Source organism: Penaeus japonicus, unplaced genomic scaffold (genome assembly GCF_977035675.1).
Source record: "Penaeus japonicus unplaced genomic scaffold, GWHDUDI00000001_assembly GWHDUDI00000023, whole genome shotgun sequence".
In the NCBI taxonomy this organism is placed as follows: domain Eukaryota; kingdom Metazoa; phylum Arthropoda; class Malacostraca; order Decapoda; family Penaeidae; genus Penaeus; species Penaeus japonicus.
Window position 1 is genome coordinate 1,730,176 of NW_028234425.1, and position 17,500 is coordinate 1,747,675.

At 45.4% G+C, this 17,500-nt stretch overlaps 1 protein-coding gene across 4 annotated transcripts in view; it reads left to right on the forward strand.

The window, feature by feature from the left end:
- The window catches only part of LOC122245849 (fumarate hydratase, mitochondrial), a 20,320-nt gene that overhangs the window by 427 nt on the left and 2,393 nt on the right, over window positions 1–17,500 (forward strand). Inside the window, exons 2-8 of one of the 4 annotated variants that reach the window (XM_043003878.2) lie at window positions 5,158–5,190; window positions 7,709–7,843; window positions 14,909–15,073; window positions 15,582–15,707; window positions 15,941–16,096; window positions 16,365–16,541; window positions 16,778–16,997. In XM_043003878.2, the coding sequence (XP_042859812.1) occupies window positions 5,158–5,190; window positions 7,709–7,843; window positions 14,909–15,073; window positions 15,582–15,707; window positions 15,941–16,096; window positions 16,365–16,541; window positions 16,778–16,997 (1,012 nt within the window). Of the gene's footprint in view, window positions 1–3,237; window positions 3,341–5,157; window positions 5,191–7,708; window positions 7,844–13,722; window positions 13,861–14,908; window positions 15,074–15,581; window positions 15,708–15,940; window positions 16,097–16,364; window positions 16,542–16,777; window positions 16,998–17,500 lie in introns of those variants that run through there. The other 3 variants (XM_043003884.2, XM_043003879.2, XM_086550013.1) reach the window with 3 other exon arrangements.

Here is a 17,500-nt window from a genome sequence, read left to right on the forward strand (position 1 = left end):
AAAAGTAGTGTTGGAAAGTGCTGTCTGAAATTCCCTCCTCAACCTCGGAATTGCGTATTTTAGCTCTAACACCAGTAGCTCTTGTGTTCTTTCAGTTTTGTGTGTATTTATGAGGCTTTTGGCGAGAAGATTTCTTTTGATGTAGAAGCGTATGCCTTTTTGTAGGTGTGGTGTGTTGCTAAGCACTTCTTCCCATTTCTTGAACTGGTTTTGAAATAATGGTAAATTTTCCGAATAACGCCGCGTCGCTAAATACCACAAAAGTGGTATTGATGGATTCCTCTCAACCTCTACTATTCATATATAGTGAAATTAATGAGCGCTTGCACCCCTGAAGCCCACAATCTGGGTCTCTTTTTTTAAGGCACTTTGTGCTACCTTGTCCTACTTCGGGGCATATTTCGCTTGCAAAACCTTAACCCAATGACCTACCTAACTTTGCCTAGTTTTGAATTAATCCCTAGCCAAAGGGGGGCTTCGCCCCCCCCTGGACCCCCCTTTTTAGGGCACTTCGTGCAACATACCTTGGGCAAGATATCCCGAATCCACCATCCTCGCCCTGAAATTCAAACATGGCTGTGTTTACGTATTTACGGATAGTAGCAAGCTGTGGATTGGAAACCCCCAAGGAATTACCTGCATGTGCTGTTATGTTCTCTCAACAGATGGCGCAATATTCCCCATTATTTACAGTATAATTATAGTGCCCTCTATTGAGTGGTCGCGTCATCATCGGTCCTAGTTTCCTATCCTGAGGAATATATGAGAAGAAGACTCAGTTGTTGTCATCATGGCGAAGTGTGAGGGTTATCCGTGTCGCGGCATTTTCATCTACAGGACTAATTACGCATCATAAGTATCACGAAGTGCCCTGAATAGGGGAGATCCACAGGGGGGCATAGCTCCCTCTTCGCAAAGACTGACTTCAAAACTAGGGAAAGTGAGGTAGGTAGTTGGGTTAAGGTTTTCGTGATACCGAAGTAGCACGAAGTGCCTTAAAAAGGGGGGGGGGGGGTCCTAGGGCAAACTTCAAACCTAAGCAAAGTTAGGTAGGTAGGTAATTGGTTAAGATTTTGCATACGAAATATGGCCGGAATTCATATTTTACCCCGCAATTTCCCTGATCTACTTCATGCCCTCCCCTACTATCGGGACCCAGATTGTGGGCTTCAGGGGTGCAAGCGCTCATTAATTTCACTATATATGAATAGTAGAGGTTGAGAGGAATACATCAATACCACTTTTGTGGTATTTAGCGACGCGGCGTTATTCGGAAAATTTACCGAAATAATGTTTAATTAATTGTGAATCAAGTTTGATTTCCAGTGCATTATTCTACTAATTATTTACGTTTAGAAAAAGACACGCAAAAATTACCTTAGCCTTCAACACACCGGGGAACATCAGTTAAAGGAGTAAAGTTAACACAAGATTAATTTATTAGTTCCAGCAAAAAGTTCAAGTCTTCCTCAAGTGAAGAAAATATTTACTTTGAGCATGAGATTTTATTGGAGGGTTAAGGCTGAGGATAGTCTAAATTATTTGCAAAAGACGCGCGAGATCAAGGTGAACGTTTACAAGCCGTCGGAGCGTCGGTCTTTTTTTTTCCCCCCGAGCACTCAGGCCGCTGCACCTGTCGACGTGCCGGCAAAGGCCAACAACCCTCCGACATGTATGATCTAGGAAGGAGGAATTTGAAGACCTCCCTTGGGTCTTAGTGTCGGATAAGGAACTGGGTGTAAGGTTGCAAACATTCTATCACTGATATTTGCAAGAATCTAAGTGGCTTTAGATACAAAACACATGCTATTCATAGAAATTCATCGAAAAGGAAAGACAGGGTGTAGAAAATTGCACTTTGATCTTAATAGTTTTGTTATTATTATACTTTCACTTTGGGCTACAAACATTGTATGATATATCTCGACATTCATTTCAAAATTATTTTTTATATAAGATGCATAAAATTTAAGATCTATAATAATATGGTAGATTTGTTACATGAAAAGTATGACATACCAATATTTCTCGTTCTAAATCCTATAATTTAATTGTTGTTTCACTATAGGGAAAGGTCATAAAGCGTAAAAAAGTAATAGTACCGAATAGGAGAGGTCTGCCTGTGCCTACAGTAGTCATCACTAGACTGACGTCCATCATGGGTAGCTCCTTTAAAGTCTAAATACTGCCTCTTCTTCCAGTTGAATACTTTTGTATATTGTGAGTTTCCTCCCACTTTATCAGTAGAGTTGGGTAGTTTCCATTCATCTTCTTGTGTGTAATTGATAACAGGATCAATGACGTAGGATAAATAGACAGACTATAGATTTTTACGATGATAGTATGACGCAATTGACGATGACCAAGAAAAGGATTCAGCACCTTTGTGTATAATTATCATTTCATTGACTTTATTATTATCCTGATTATGAAATTGAAAGCCAAATGGTGATAGTGCTGGTGAATATGATAACCATGACAAATAGTAATGTTGTTAAAGTAAGGTCTTTAGGATTTTGTACTTGATATTCCATATGGTATCTGAAGTGATGTTGTATCAACTCATTTTCCACTGCTTGGGAATTTAGTCCTTTAACCGTTTCAATTTTTCAATTTAATGCAGCTTCGACGGCCTTTTCCGGAAGGTCTACTGATTCAGGTAGGCATTAAGTCGACTGAACTTTTGAGATCCCTGCTTTATGACTGCACTGTGGAGCCTTGCATAAAATTTGTTTTAAAGAAAAGAGAAGGAAAATCACGAAAGGGAGCAGAAGTGAATTTTTGATTTAAATTTGTCAAAATTGTAGAGGGAGCTTGTGGTGCATATCCACAGTGCATTTCATTAGGATTCTGATATATTTTTTGCCCTGCATCTGGTGAAACTTGTATTCTGCTAATATTTTGATTCTATATCTATCATGCTATTTCTTGATTTTATGATTTGTTTCACTCTGAAGTACACGTCTAGCGGCTCTTGGACATAATTAAGGCACCATTAAAAAAAAACAGAATTATTTTACATTAATTTTCATTTTTTTTATGGTATGCTCTTATAGGTGTAGGGAAAAGTGGAGCATGGAAATCTACTCATGGAAACAAGACAAGATATGTTTATAAAGACAATGTATACCATTTTTTTTCTCTTGGTTCATGACAGTTAAAAAAAAAGGAAAACATATCCCACAATGCTAGAGATTTAATTTTCATTTTTTCAACAGCTGTGATTCTATCATTACCCCCCCCCCCCTAAAAAGACAAACAAACAAAAATCAGGAGCTTGCACAAGGAAGCTAGAATTCTCCTTTGAAATTCCCAAGGAGTTCACAGCACTGAAAAAATGGTAGGCTATATCCTTCACCAGTATGTGTTTAATATAGGAGTGTATAGTTGTCCACTACTAATCCCTCGTCCTTTACAGAAGGTTTGTCTTTTTAATTTACATCCCCGTTTTTTTAAGGCTGTTGGAGAAAAAGCAACACTGAACTTACCCTTTTCTTGCAGGAAACACATGAATGAGAATGGGTCATTTGAACAGTGGAAGAGATGTTCGGATTGTGTTTGATGTTGCACTTTCATAATTCTATGTGAAATTGCCTTTTTAAGTTATTAATTCTCAGTCATAGCTTTTCTTCATTATCACAATTAACTGTTTTTCCAGTTTGTCTTTTATTCTATCTTCCTGTTCTCTCAAAATTTGTGCTGAAGTACCTCTTAGATAAGTCTTTTCTCGACTCGGAAGCAAAATGGTTATCCATTTTGAGAGAGAATTGTTATTGATGGTTTGGATAATTTTGATTATCCATTTGCTAGTCAAAAAAAAAGAAAAAAAAAGAGAGATCTGACAAGAGCTGTAAATGAAAAAAATTCAGATGTCAGGAAAAATTTAAATTATCTGATGATGGGTTACTAAAAGTTGATAGTATCCATAAATATGTTTAAAATTTCTTTGGTTTACGACTTAATTTTCCAGTAGGAAATGTAAAAAATTGGTTCTAAACATCTAAAGATTTGTGTCATTCTAGTGTTCAGTTAGATTGGACATACATTGTAGTTATCTCATATGTGTTATTTAGATGTTTCTTAGAATTTTGATTAGTTAGTGTTACTGTTGTGGCATACATCCGTGGTCCCCAACTTCTTGCAGGTTATGAGCCTCATTCACCATCGTCATTACGTAAAGGCAGAGTTGGGAGAGCAGTACTTTTAAAGGAGCAGTGGTAGTGGTACCGGTACGATTATTGAGGGCGGTAGGGGGAGTGACTATTGTTTAAAGTGCTGCCGGCAGTGGGACTATTTTGTGTCGCATTTTCTGTTAATTGAATAGTTCTGTAAAGTATGACATGACGGATTTTTGATATTCGGAATTACCATGCTTCAAATTGGTAGGAAACTGTTTGGTTGAAATTTTCTGCATATTTTTAGATTCAAATGTTTGGCATGTTGGTCAGTAGCACAAAATAGAAAGATTTTACCAAAGGGGAGATATTACCATAGACTCTGATTTATATCATTACAAGATATTTTCATGAGTTGGGGCTATGCAGGTTGATTCAGTCAAAAATCAGTAGCTACTATCTTTGTTTGTAATTATATAATCTTATTTGCACTGTTGTGTGTATTTAGAGTAATCGAGAGAAAAACACGATCATGTTGCCGAGTACGAGCGTTGAAATCAGGATGACCTGCATGGTGGATGCCTGACTGGAAGGGGATATATGAAAAGTAGAACTTGCAATACTGCTGTAAATACACCAGTGGTTACACTATACTACATTACACTGGCAACTCTGCAGTGCATTATAAAAGTTTGATATTTAAAAGATTTAGATTGTATGCTTGGGTCTTATATATGAGTGAATCCTAGATATTTCGTAGAATTTCTGAGAGTTTTGTGATACATTCCTAGAAGGTATTAGTTGGGGACCACTGAGTTAAAGCCATGGTATTATTTCTAGATGTAGGATTTTATCTCAAGTAGCAAGAAACTTAGAGGAAAGAGCAATTAAGTAAGATTTTTTTTTATACCTTTTTTTATACACTTCTTTAAAAGTATTCATGAATTCTCTTAAAGTGTAAGCTTTTTAAGAAATCTTTCCTCTTAGTTAGAACACTAGACATTTGATTAACCACTGTTTTATTCTACCATTCTTTCACCAGAGGACAAAGATAGGAAATTTGAAGATAAAGAAGGTAAGAGATAAGGTTTTTCAGATGTAATGCATCTTTTTCTGGCCTTGTCTCGGTGCTTCCTGTTTTTCAGTTCACTCCTCCTTTGCAGTGGGGATTTATTGCCTATTATTTTGGGAAATGGCTGGAGAATTATTGAGCTTTTATCAGCTGACATTTTTTGCTAGGATTCAACTTTGTTGTTCTCTATATTTTGCATGATGTTATTGCTTGTATTTAGTGTTTAACCCATTCACGCCGGGGCCATTCCGGCTTTGCACGGTCGCTATACCGAGGTTTTCGAACGCATCATCCGAACGCTTCGAGATTCTCGGGCGCACGGGCCGCCCACTCGCTCTCCCCGAGTGCCGGCCTTGGCCAGATATCTCGTCGGCGGCGTCTGACGCGAAAACCACGAAACGTGTCAGCACGTCATCCGGCGTGAGTGGGTTAAGCAGACAAAATATTTCTAGGTTATTTGTTAATTTTTTTTTTTTTAAATGTTTTAAATTCTACAACATTTCAAGATGTTTGTATGGAAATTTTTCCTTACAAGGAACTGTGATTAACAGTTTTATAATTATAGACTGAATCATCATGGGACCACAGCTGAAGAATAATTTTCGTGGTATTTTTGCTTAAGCTGTGTTTGGCTATTTCTGTAATCTTGATTGCAGTATATTTTAGAATCCTTTTTCTACCATTTTTTTTTTTCTCATAACTTTAGTAGATGCCAGTTTTTGTTTAAGGCTGCTTTGTAGTCTGCAAATGTATGGAATCATGAAGTTGCAGAAGTAGATATTAAAAAATCAATTGTACATTGATTTGTAGATAGAAACCCTTGTTTAGCATGGAAAGTATGTATATTTTTTAGGCAATAGTAGATTTAAGCAGATTTTCAGAAATCTTATTAAAATTTCACCCCCACTTCTACAAGTGATTTCCCTTGGCAAATATATGCATTTTTTCCTCACTTCTACTAAGATTTCTATTGCATAGACAGAGAGTAGTGTCTCTTTATTTTTTTAATATGATCTTCACACATGCTTTTCTGTGACGGCACTCTTGCACGAGAATTAGCTGTAGCGAAAGACAAAGGAGAAATAGTTTAGAAGACTGGATCAGTCTTTTGCATCAAGGGAGTTCGGTTGACACATTCATCTGAAATTATTTTTATTGGTATTTATGTAACTTTTTTGTTATTATATTTCGCATATGTGATTGTGTTTGCTGTATATGAGGTCTGTTCAAAAAGTATTTGACTTTAGACGAGAAAAAAAGTGAGCATTTGAGTTTAAGATTTAGTCTCATTTATATTTATTTATCTCATTTACTCTTGTTCTGAATTGACCAGCAAATGCTTTTCTGAATTCTATTATAAGGCTTCTTGGCTCTCAAACCGGGACCCTTTCATTGGTATCTTCAGGCACGGGAACAGCCAGAAATCATGAGAGCTTATGTCTAGAACGTAGGGTGCCTGGTGAACCAAGAGGTCAGGTGAAGAATGGGCTGGGGTAGTGTTGTGATGGCCACAAATTCTGTCTCCTATGCCAGACTACATCATGAAGATAGTAGAGAGCCTCTTGGTAATACTACTATTAAATAGTTTGGTCCTGAAATGCATAACTATTATACACAAGGGACCACTGAGCCTTGTTTTCGGAATCGTAATCCTAGTCAGGATTCCTCACTGGTGACCACAGTGTCTAAGAAATTGAGATTGCTGTTGTCATGTGCCAACATATCCTGCGTAGTATCATTGTAAAACCCTTGCTACTCGCAAGAAAGTTGCTTAGGCATAACTTTTACAGTCAATCTGCTCATGGCCAAAGTATCAGATGAATTGATGTGTGCCAAACCATTGGTAATTTCTATGACTTTAGTAATGTTCTGGATGTTCAACTGATGGTTTGACAGCCTATTGGAATTCTTTCATTGTCATCCATAGTTTTGCCATTTCTTGGACCTATTAACCCATTCTTTAATTTTTCTAACTCCTATTATTGTAAAAGCCTGGTAAAGTGTGCAAACTGCTTGAACTTAGAGACTTGATGCAGTTATGCTGCACATTATCCTTCCGTCATGTAGTAGTGAAATCTGATGTTAGCCCATCACACATGCTCACCAGTTTCATGTTAACCCATTCCCGACGGGCCTGGCGATAATTGGGAACCCCCCTACGCCGGGCCTATGCAATATTGCATCGGGAACGTCACACTGGTGTGTTGCCCCGTCATTGGGCATTTAGCTGACACCATCATCATAGGGTTAATAAATGACTCCTTTGATAAGGCTGTAAAAGAGTACTCTTACAGTAAATTCTGTTCGTGTAAATGGCCTAAGTCTTACCTTTTGGTGTATAAGTGGCCCAGTTCTTACCTCTTGGCCGTTTCTAATTTGTAAGAATTAAATAATGTCAGATATTTGTTTAACAGACCTTGTATGTTAGGATATAAGATATACCAAATAAGAATGGTTTAGGTATTATGAAAAAAAAAATACATCACAAGAATGTATAAATAAACACACTAATGTATTTCAGAGCGGCAAAGATGGCATCAGGAAAGAACGCGATACCTTTGGGGAGCTGGAGGTGCCCAACAGCAAGTACTATGGGGCTCAGACTGTACGATCAGTCATGAACTTCCCCATTGGCGGAGAGACTGAACGAATGCCGGTTAGTGTCATTTAGGTAGTTTGGCTTTTTGGGGTGATGGGAGGTTGTGATGATTAGAGTGTGTTTTTTAATTTGAAAACTGCACCATTATGGTTTACCCTTCCATTTAACAGGGTACAAGAAGGGAGTGCTACCCTTACTCTGTGGGGCAGTATCTTGCCACCTCTTACGTCTTTATGACTATAGTAGCTTGAATCATCACATTTCTTGTAGGATCAATAAGTAGCATGGTAGGTTCAAAAGTGTTTTTTTCCAGAATATAATGCATGTAACAGGTCTTGGATCAGTGCTTTTAGCATATTTTATTATATGATGCAGTTATTTTTATTAGTAATACTGCAAAAGCTTTGTGTAAGCTTATCTAACCATTTGAGGTTTTCCTTTAGCTTGGGTGAGATAGGAAGTTATGTAATGCAGTGGATAGTTGAGCAAATCCATCTTTCATCTGGATGTGTCTATGCCTTTTCAAATAGATTATAGAAACATAGATTAGGGTGATCTTCTTCTCCTCCTCCTCCTCCTCCTCCTCCTCCTCCTCTCCCTCCTCCTCCTCCTCCTCCTCCTCCTCCTCCTCCTCTCCCTCCTCCTCCTCCTCCTCTCCTCCTCCTCCTCCTCTCCCTCCTCCTCCTCCTCCTCCTCTCCCTCCTCCTCCTCCTCTCTCCCTCCTCCTCCTCCACTCTCCTTCCTCTTCTCCTCTCCCTACTCCTCCTCCTCCTCCTCCTCTTTCCTTCCTCCTCTCCTCCTCCTCTCCCTCCTCTCCTCTCCTCCTCTCCTCCTCTCCTCTTCCTCTCCCTCCTCCTCTTCCTCCCCCTCCCCCTCCCCCTCTTCCTCCCCCTCTCTCCCTCCTCCTCTTCCTCTCCCTCCCCCTCTTCCTCTTCCCTCTCCCTCCTCCTCTTCCTCTCCCTCCCCCTCTTCCTCTTCCTCCTCCCTCCTCCTCTTCCTCTTCTCCCCCCTTCCCGTCCTCTGCCTCCCCTCCTCCCTCCCCTCCCCTCCCTCCCTCGTCCCTCATCCTTCCTCCTCTCCCTCCTCCTCCTCCTCCTCTCCCTCCTCCTCTTCCTCTCCCTCCTCCTCTTCCTCTCCCTCCTCCTCTTCCTCTTCCTCTCCCTCCTCCTCTTCCTCTCCCTCCTCCTCTTCCTCTTCCTCTCCCTCCTCCTCTTCCTCTCCCTCCCCCTCTTCCTCTCCCTCCTCCTCTTCCTCTCCCTCCCCCTCTTCCTCTCCCTCCTCCTCTTCCTCTTCCTCTCCCTCTTCCTCTTCCTCTCCCTCCTCCTCTTCCTCCCTCTCCCTCCTCCTCCTCCTCTCCCTCTCCCTCCTCCTCCTCCTCTCCCTCCTCCTCTTCCTCTCCCTCCTCCTCTTCCTCTCCCTCCTCCTCCTCCTCTCCCTCCTCCTCCTCCTCTCCCTCCTCCTCTTCCTCTCCCTCCTCCTCCTCCTCTCCCTCCTCCTCCTCCTCTCCCTCCTCCTCCTCCTCTTCCTCTCCCTCCTCCTCTTCCTCTTCCTCTCCCTCCTCCTCCTCCTCTTCCTCTTCCTCTCCCTCCTCCTCCTCCTCTTCCTCTTCCTCTCCCTCCTCCTCCTCCTCTTCCTCTTCCTCTCCCTCCTCCTCCTCCTCTTCCTCTCCTTCCCTCCTTCCATTTCCTCCCCTCCTCCTCCTCCTCCTCCTCCTCTCCCTCCTCCTCCTCCTCCTCCTCCTCCTCTTCCTCTCCCTCCCCCTCCTCCTCCTCCTCCTCCTCCTCTTCCTCTCCCTCCTCCTCCTCCTCCTCCTCCTCCTCCTCTTCCTCTCCCTCCTCCTCCTCTTCCTCTCCCTCTCCCTCCTCCTCCTCTTCCTCTCCCTCCTCCTCCTCTTCCTCTCCCTCCTCCTCCTCTTCCTCTTCCTCTCCCTCCTCCTCCTCCTCTTCCTCTCCCTCCTCCTCTTCCTCTCCCTCCTCCTCTTCCTCTCCCTCCTCTTCCTCTCTCCTCCTCCTCTTTCCTCTTTCCCTCCTCCTCCCCTCCTCCTCCTCTCTTCTCCTCCTCCTCCTGCCTCCTTCCTTCCTCCTCTTCCTCTCTCCTCCTCCTCCTCTTCCTCTTCCCTCCTCCTCTTCTTCCCCACTCATCCTCTTCCTCTCCCCTCCTCCTCTTCCTCTCCCCTCCTCCTCTTCCCTCCTCCTCTTCCTCTCCTCTCCCCTCCTCCTCTTCCTCTCCCTCCTCCCCTCCTCTTCCTCCTCCTCTCTCCTCTCTCCTCCTCCTCCTCTCCTCCTCTCTCCTTCCCTCTCTCCTCTCCCTCCTCCTCCTCCTCTTCCTCTCCTTCCTCCTCTCCCTCCTCCTCCTCCTCTTCCTCTTCCTCTCCCTCCTCCTCCTCCTCTTCCTCTTCCTCTCCCTCCTCCTCCTCTTCCTCTCCCTCCTCCTCCTCTTCCTCTTCCTCTCCCTCCTCCTCCTCTTCCTCTCCCTCCTCCTCCTCTTCCTCTTCCTCTCCCTCCTCCTCCCTCCTCCTTCCTCTTCCTTCCTCTCCTCTCTCTTCCTCTCCTCTTCCCTCCTCCTCCCTCCTTCCTCCCTCCTCCTCCTCTTCCTCTTCCCTCCCCTCCTCTCTCTTCCTCTCCTCCCTCCTCCTCCTCCTCTCCTTCTCCTTCCTCCTCTTCCCTCCTCCCTCCTCCTCCTCCTCCTCTTCCCTCCCTCCTCCACTCCTCTCCACCCTCACTCCTCTCCCTCACTCCCCTCTCCCTCCACTCCCCATCCTCTTCCTCTCCCTCCTCCCTCCTTCCTCTCCCTCCTCCTCCACTCCTCCCTCACACCTCAACATCATATCCCATCCTCCTCTCCACCTCCTCCCCTCTTCCTCTCCCCCTCCTCCTCTTCCTCTCACCTCCCACCTCTTCCTCTCCAACCTATACCTCATCACCTCACATACATCCTCTCCTCTCCACCTCCACCCTTCCTCTCCCCTCCATCTCTCCACCTCCTCTTCCTACTCCCTCCCTCCTCCCCTCTCTTCCCTACCACTCCTCCCTCCATCCTCTCTCCACCTCCCCTCCTCTCCTCCCATCTCCTCGCTCCCTCCTCTCCCTCTCCTCCCCACCTCCTCACTCTACTCCACCTCCTCACTCCTCACTCTCATCCTCCCCTCCTCCTCTCCCACCCACCTCCTCCTCCTCACTACCCCCCTCCCCTCCTCCTCCCCCCTCCTCTTCCTCTCCCCCTCCCCCACCTCCTCTCCCTCCTCCTCCTCCCCCTCCTCTTCCCTCCCTCCTCCCCCCCCCTCTTCCTCTCCTACCTCCCCCCTACTACCTCCTCCCCCTCCTCCCCCTCCTCTTCCTCTCCCTCCTCCTCCCCCTCCTCTTCCTCTCCCTCCTCCTCCCCCTCCTCTTCCTCTCCCTCCTCCTCCCCCTCCTCTTCCTCTCCCTCCTCCTCCCCCTCCTCTTCCTCTCCCTCCTCCTCCCCCTCCTCTCCCTCCTCCTCCTCCTCCCCCTCCTCTTCCTCTCCCTCCTCCTCCTCCTCCCCCTCCTCTTCCTCTCCCCTTCCTCTCCCTTCTCCTCTTCCTCTCCTCCTCCTCTTCCTCTCCCTCCTCCTCTTCCTCTCCCTCCTCCTCTCCTCTTCCTCTTCCTCCCCCTCCTCCTCTTCCTCTTCCTCCTCCTCTCCCTCCTCTTCCTCTCCCTCCTCCTCTTCCTCTTCCTCTCCCTCTCCCTCCCCTCCTCCTCTTCCTCTTCCTCTCCTCCTCCTCTCCTCCCCTCCTCCTCCTCCTCCCTCCCCTCCTCCTCTCCTCCTCCTCCTCCTCCTCCTCTCCCTCTTCCTCTTCCTCTCCTCCTCTCCTCTCCTCCCCTCCTCCTCCTTCCTCTCCCTCCTCCCCTCCTCTTCCTCCTCTCCTCTCTCCTCTTCCCTCCTCCTCTCCCTCCTCCTCCCCTCTTCTCTTCCTCTCCTCCTCCTCCTCCCTTCCTCTTCCTCTCCCTCCTCCTCCTCCCCTTCCTCTTCCTCTCCCTCCTCCTCCTCCTCTTCCTCTCCCTCCTCCTCCTCCTCTTCCTTTTCCTCTCCCTCCTCCTCCTCCTCTCCCTCCTCCTCTTCCTCTCCCTCTTCCTCTTCCTCTCCCTCCTCCTCTTCCTCTCCCTCCTCCTCTTCCTCTCCCTCCTCCTCTTCCTCTCCCTCCTCCTCTTCCTCTCCCTCCTCCTCTTCCTCTTCCTCTTCCTCTTCCTCTCCCTCCTCTTCCCTTCCTCCCTTCCCTCCCTCCTCCCCTCCTTCTTCCTCTTCCTCTCCCTCCTCCCTCCTCCCTCTCCCTCTCCCTCCTCCTCTCCCTCCCTCCTCCTCCCCTCCTCCCCCTCCTCCTCCTCCTCTCCCTCCTCCTCTTCCTCCTCCTCCTCCTCCTCCTCTCCCTCCTCCTCTTCCTCTCCCTCCTCCTCCTCCTCTCCCTCCCCCTCCTCCTCTCCCTCCTCCTCCTCCTCTTCCTCTCCCTCCTCCTCTTCCTCTCCCTCCTCCTCCTCCTCTCCCTCCTCCTCTTCCTCTCCCTCCTCCTCCTCCTCTCCCTCCTCCTCCTCCTCCCCCTCCCTCCTCCTCTTCCTCTCCCTCCTCCTCCTCCTCTCCCTTCTCCTCCTCCTCTTCCTCTCCCTCCTCCTCCTCCTTCCTCTTCCTTCCCCTCCTCTTCCTCTTCCTTCTTTCACTCTCCACTCACTTCCCTCTACTTCCCTTGCCTTCTCCACTCCTCTCTCCCTCTCTCCTCTTCTCTCCCTCCTCCTCCTCCACCCTCCTCTCCCCGCTCCTCCTCCTCCCCCTCCTCCCCCTCCTCCTCCTCCTCCCTCCTCCTCCTCTTCCTCCTCCTCCTCTCCCTCCTCCTCCTCCTCTCCCTCTCCCTCCTCCTCCTCTCCCTCCCCCCCCCCCCCCCCCCCCCCCCCCCCCCCCCCCCCCCCCCCCCCCCCCCCCCCCCCCCCCCCCCCCCCCCCCCCCCCCCCCCCCCCCCCCCCCCCCCCCCCCCCCCCCCCCCCCCCCCCCCCCCCCCTGTCCACACTCGCTCTAGAAATTGAGCATTGCTGTTGTCATGTGCCAACATTGCCTCTATATCATTGTGAAAACCCCTTGCTACTCGCAAGAAAGTTGCGTAGGCATAACTTTTAACAGTCAATCTCACATGGCCCAAAGTATCAGATGAATTGATGTTGCCAAACCATATGGTAAATTTTCTATGACTTTTTTAGTAATTCTGGATTTCAACTGATGGTTTGGACAGGCCTATTGAATTCTTTCATTGTCATCCATAGTTTTGCCATTTCCTTGGACCTATTAACCCATTCTTTGAATTTTTCTAACTCCTATTATTGTAAACTGCCTGGTAAAGTGTGGCCAAACTGCTCTTGAATTAGGAGACTTGATGCATTGTTAAAAAAACAAAAATGCTGCACATTATCCCTTCCGTCATGTAGTAGTGAAATCTGATGTTTATTTTATAGACCCATCACACATGTCACCCAGTTTCATGGTTAACCCCAATCCCGAGGGCGGGCCTGGCGGATAAATTGGGACCCCCTACGCCGGGGGCCTATGCAATATTGCTTCTAGGGAACGTCACACTGGTGTGTGTGTTTTCCAAATCCACCCATTGCCTCCGTCATCGGGCATTTAGCTGACACCTATCATCATAGGGTTATAAATGACTCCTTTGATAAGGCTGTACAAGAGTACTCATACAGTAAATTCTGTTCGTGTAAATGGGCCTAAGTCTTACCTTTTGGTGTATAAGTGGCCCAGTTGCATACCTCTTTTGGGCCGTTTTCTAATTTGTAAGAATTAAATAATGGTCAGATATTTGTTTGTTAAACAGACTTGTATGTTATGGATATATGATATACCAAAATAAGATGGTTTAGGTATTATGAAAAAAAAAATACATCACAAGAATGTATAAATAAACTCACTAATGTATTTCAGAGCGGCAAAGATTGGCATCAGGAAAGAACGCGAATACCTTTGGGGAGCTGGAGGTGCCCCAAACAGCAAGGTACTATGGGGCTCAGACTGTACGATCAGTCATGAACTTCTTCCCCATTGGCGGAGAGACCGAACGAATGCCGGTTAGTGTTCATTTAGGTAGTTTTGCTTTTTGGGGTGATGGGAGGTTGTGAATGATTAGAGTGTGTTTTTTATTTTGAAAAGCTGCACCATGTATGGTTTCTTCATTTAACAGGGTACACGAAGGGAGTGCTACCCTTAACCTCTGTGGGCAGTATCTTGCACCTCTTACGTCTTTATGACTATAAGAAAGAGCTTGAATCATCACATTTCTTTGTAGGATCAATAAGTAGCATTGGTAGGTTCAAAAGTGTTTTTTTCAGAATATAATGCATGTAACATCTTGGATCAGCTGCTTTTAGCATATTTTATTTTATGATGCAGTTATTTTTATTAGTAATACTGCAAAAAGCTGTGTGTAAGCTTATCTAACCATTGAGGTTTTCCTTTAAGCTTGGGTGAGATAGGAAGTTATGTAATGCAGTGGATAGTTGTGGCAAATCCCATCTTTCATCTGGATGTGTCTATGCCTTTTCAAATAGATTATAGAAAACAGAGGTTTAGGGTGATCTTCTCCTCCTCCTCCTCTCCTCCTCCTCCACTTCCTCTTCTCTCTCTTCTCCCCTCCCCTCCTCCTCCTCTTCCTCTCCTCCTCCTCCTCCTCCTCCTCTTCCTCCTTCATCCTCCTCCTCCTCCTCCTCCTCCCCTCTTCCTCCTCCTCCTCCTCCTCCTCCACTCCCTCCTCTCCTCTCCCTCTCCTCCTCTCCTCTCCCTCTCCTCCTCCTCCTCCCCCTCCTCCTCCTCTTCCTCTCCCTCCTCCTCTTCCTCTCCCTCCTCCCCCTCCCCCTCCCCCTCCCCCTCCCCCATGAGCAAGGAGGATGGAAGGGATTTATTGAGTAGCAGAAGTTGATAGGTTGAATTTATTTTTGCCTGCCTTAACTTTCAGACTTCTTGTTTGCTTTTTTAACCCTCGCCCTGAACTAGCATTTATTTCTTGTTTTTTCAAGTCTTTTAGTCCCACATGTCACTTTCCCTTCTGAGTTATTGCCACTTGCCTTGTCTCACCAACTGTCTCTCTAACCCTCCCCTCCTCTTCTCTCTCTTCTGCAGCTGCCGGTGATCAAGGCCTTCGGAGTGCTGAAGAAGGCAGCAGCGGAGGTCAACAAGGAGTATGGCCTGGACCCCAAGGTAGCTGAGGCCATTTCCAAGGCAGCGGACGAGGTGATCAGCGGAGAACTGTATGGAGAGCACTTCCCTCTCGTCATTTGGCAGACCGTGAGGTTTATTGGTTTTGAAGTATTTCTTGTTCATACCTGGATTTTTCTTTTATTTTGTTAAATTTTCTAATTTACCATTTTTCTCTTCATTGTTGTTGCCTGCCTGCCTCTTCCTCGTCTTCCTCCTTTTACTCTTCTTACTCTTCTTACTCTTCTCCTATGCTTTCCTCTGTTTCATCTTGCTCTTCTTCCTTACCTTTCTCTTTCTCCCCTTCCTCTTATTGCTTTTGTACTCATTGTCCTCTTGCTCCTTTTCTTTTTCCTCTTTTATTCTTAGATGAGTGCAACTGACAAGGAACTAGGAAAAGCAATTTTATGTTGTTTGTGTGTGAAATTCCCAAAAGCCACTGCATCTTGGGCGATGTTAATTCAACTTCTTGAGAATCCACCAAGCGACAAGGAAACTGAGAGAACATTTGATCGATTTATCGAGTCGGTAATGAGCAGTGATCCATCCCTCATCTCTTCTGCTTTTTCACATTTGTATTTCTTTTTGTCTCCCCAAGGGGTCCGGTACGCAATCCAACATGAACACCAACGAAGTAATTGCCAACCGCGCCATTGAACTGATGGGTGGAGAGCTAGGGTCAAAGTCGCCTGTTCACCCCAATGACCACGTGAACAAGAGCCAGGTGAGGTTTTGTGCAGGTTTTTTATTTGTTTTTTGTGTGATTTATAATTTTTTTTTTTTTTTTTGTAATTGTGTTGTCATAACTAGTATTGTAATTATTTTTATTATGTTTGATTGTTATTGTTATTTCTATTGTTATGATATTGTTATTGTTATTGTTATAAACATTTCTTTGGATATTTTTTTTCTTTTATTATCATTTTTTTCACATTCTACCTATATATTTATTGACAGAGTTCAAACGACACATACCCAACTGCCATGCACATTGCAACCGCAGTCGAGATCCACAACACCCTCCTTCCTGGCCTTGAAGCCTTACACAAAGCCCTGGACGCGAAGGCCAAGGAATACGCAGATATCATCAAGATTGGCCGCACTCACACCCAGGTACGGAGATGGCACATAGTGGAGACTCGGTCCCATTTATTCTTTGTTAAGTGATATGGAGGTGAGAGAGGGGAGAGAGGGCTGTAGGAAGGGAGGAGATGGAAGAAGGTGAATGAAGGAACTAGTGTGAGCGAAAGTATAAGGCAGAAAATCTGTAAGCTTGATTGTATATCATGTTCATTTCATTTTGAATGCATCTGAGCATTACACACTGAGAGAGCACTTGATATGTTGAGTCATGTGATGCATTTGAGTTGTCTGCTTTTAGGACGCTACGCCCCTGACTCTCGGCCAAGAGTTCAGTGGCTACGCGCAGCAGATCGAATTTGGCATTCAGCGCGTGAAGGCCTGCCTCCCACGTGTCTACATGCTGGCTGCTGGAGGAACTGCTGTGGGCACAGGACTCAATACCAGGATTGGGTTCGCGGAGAAGGTGGCCTCCAAGGTAGGCTTCTGTTGTTGGCTTGTTAGCGATGTTCATTCTTTGAAGGGATACAAGAGGTACTCTAAGGTGATATATTTTTTCTTACGTGATGTAGAACAGGAGATTATTCTTGGCTAGACAGAATGTAGAACAACACACAGATTCTGGACTTGGAATAACAGTATTTCTCTCTCTCAAGGAATTCCACAAAATCTTCCAAATTCTAATGACCTTAAATCACTCCCCTGCCCCTAAAGGTTTCCCAGCTGACTGGCCTACCCTTCGAGACAGCCCCCAACAAGTTTGAGGCCCTGGCTGCCCATGATGCCATGGTGGAGGTCTCGGGCGCCCTCAACGTCATCGCCTGTTCCATCATGAAAATTGCCAACGACATCCGCTTCCTCGGCTCCGGCCCTCGCTGTGGCTTGGGAGAGCTCTCCCTGCCAGAGAATGAGCCGGGCTCTTCCATCATGCCAGGTAGGCCAGTTGTCAGATGACCAGTCTGGCTTGCTCGCTTACTCATTCATTGGAGGCGCTTTGTCTAGTTGTTTATGTGTTTTATTTTCTCTTTTTCTTCCTTCTCTTGCCTAATTGTTTGATTAACCTAAGTTTTATTTAAATGTATATGTATTGATTTATATTTTATATACTTGTAAATAATTTGTGTCTTTGTTATTAATGTGGTTATTTATTATTTATTTATATTTATTTAGTTATACATTCTTTACTTTAAAATCTATTTGTATTCCTATTTATTTTGATAGATATATTTTACTTCATATTTTATTTATTTCTGTATAAGCTTTTCATCTTGTTAAGGTATTTGTCAGTTCTCAAATAATGTCAGAAATAGCCTGCTACTTGTGGTACACGAGTTAGAATTATAAAGGGGTAAAACTTTTATGGCACAGTGGTTGAAATTACACAGGAACTGAAATTACTGAGTGTTGCTTTAGAGGAAGAAAACCTATAGGAGATTA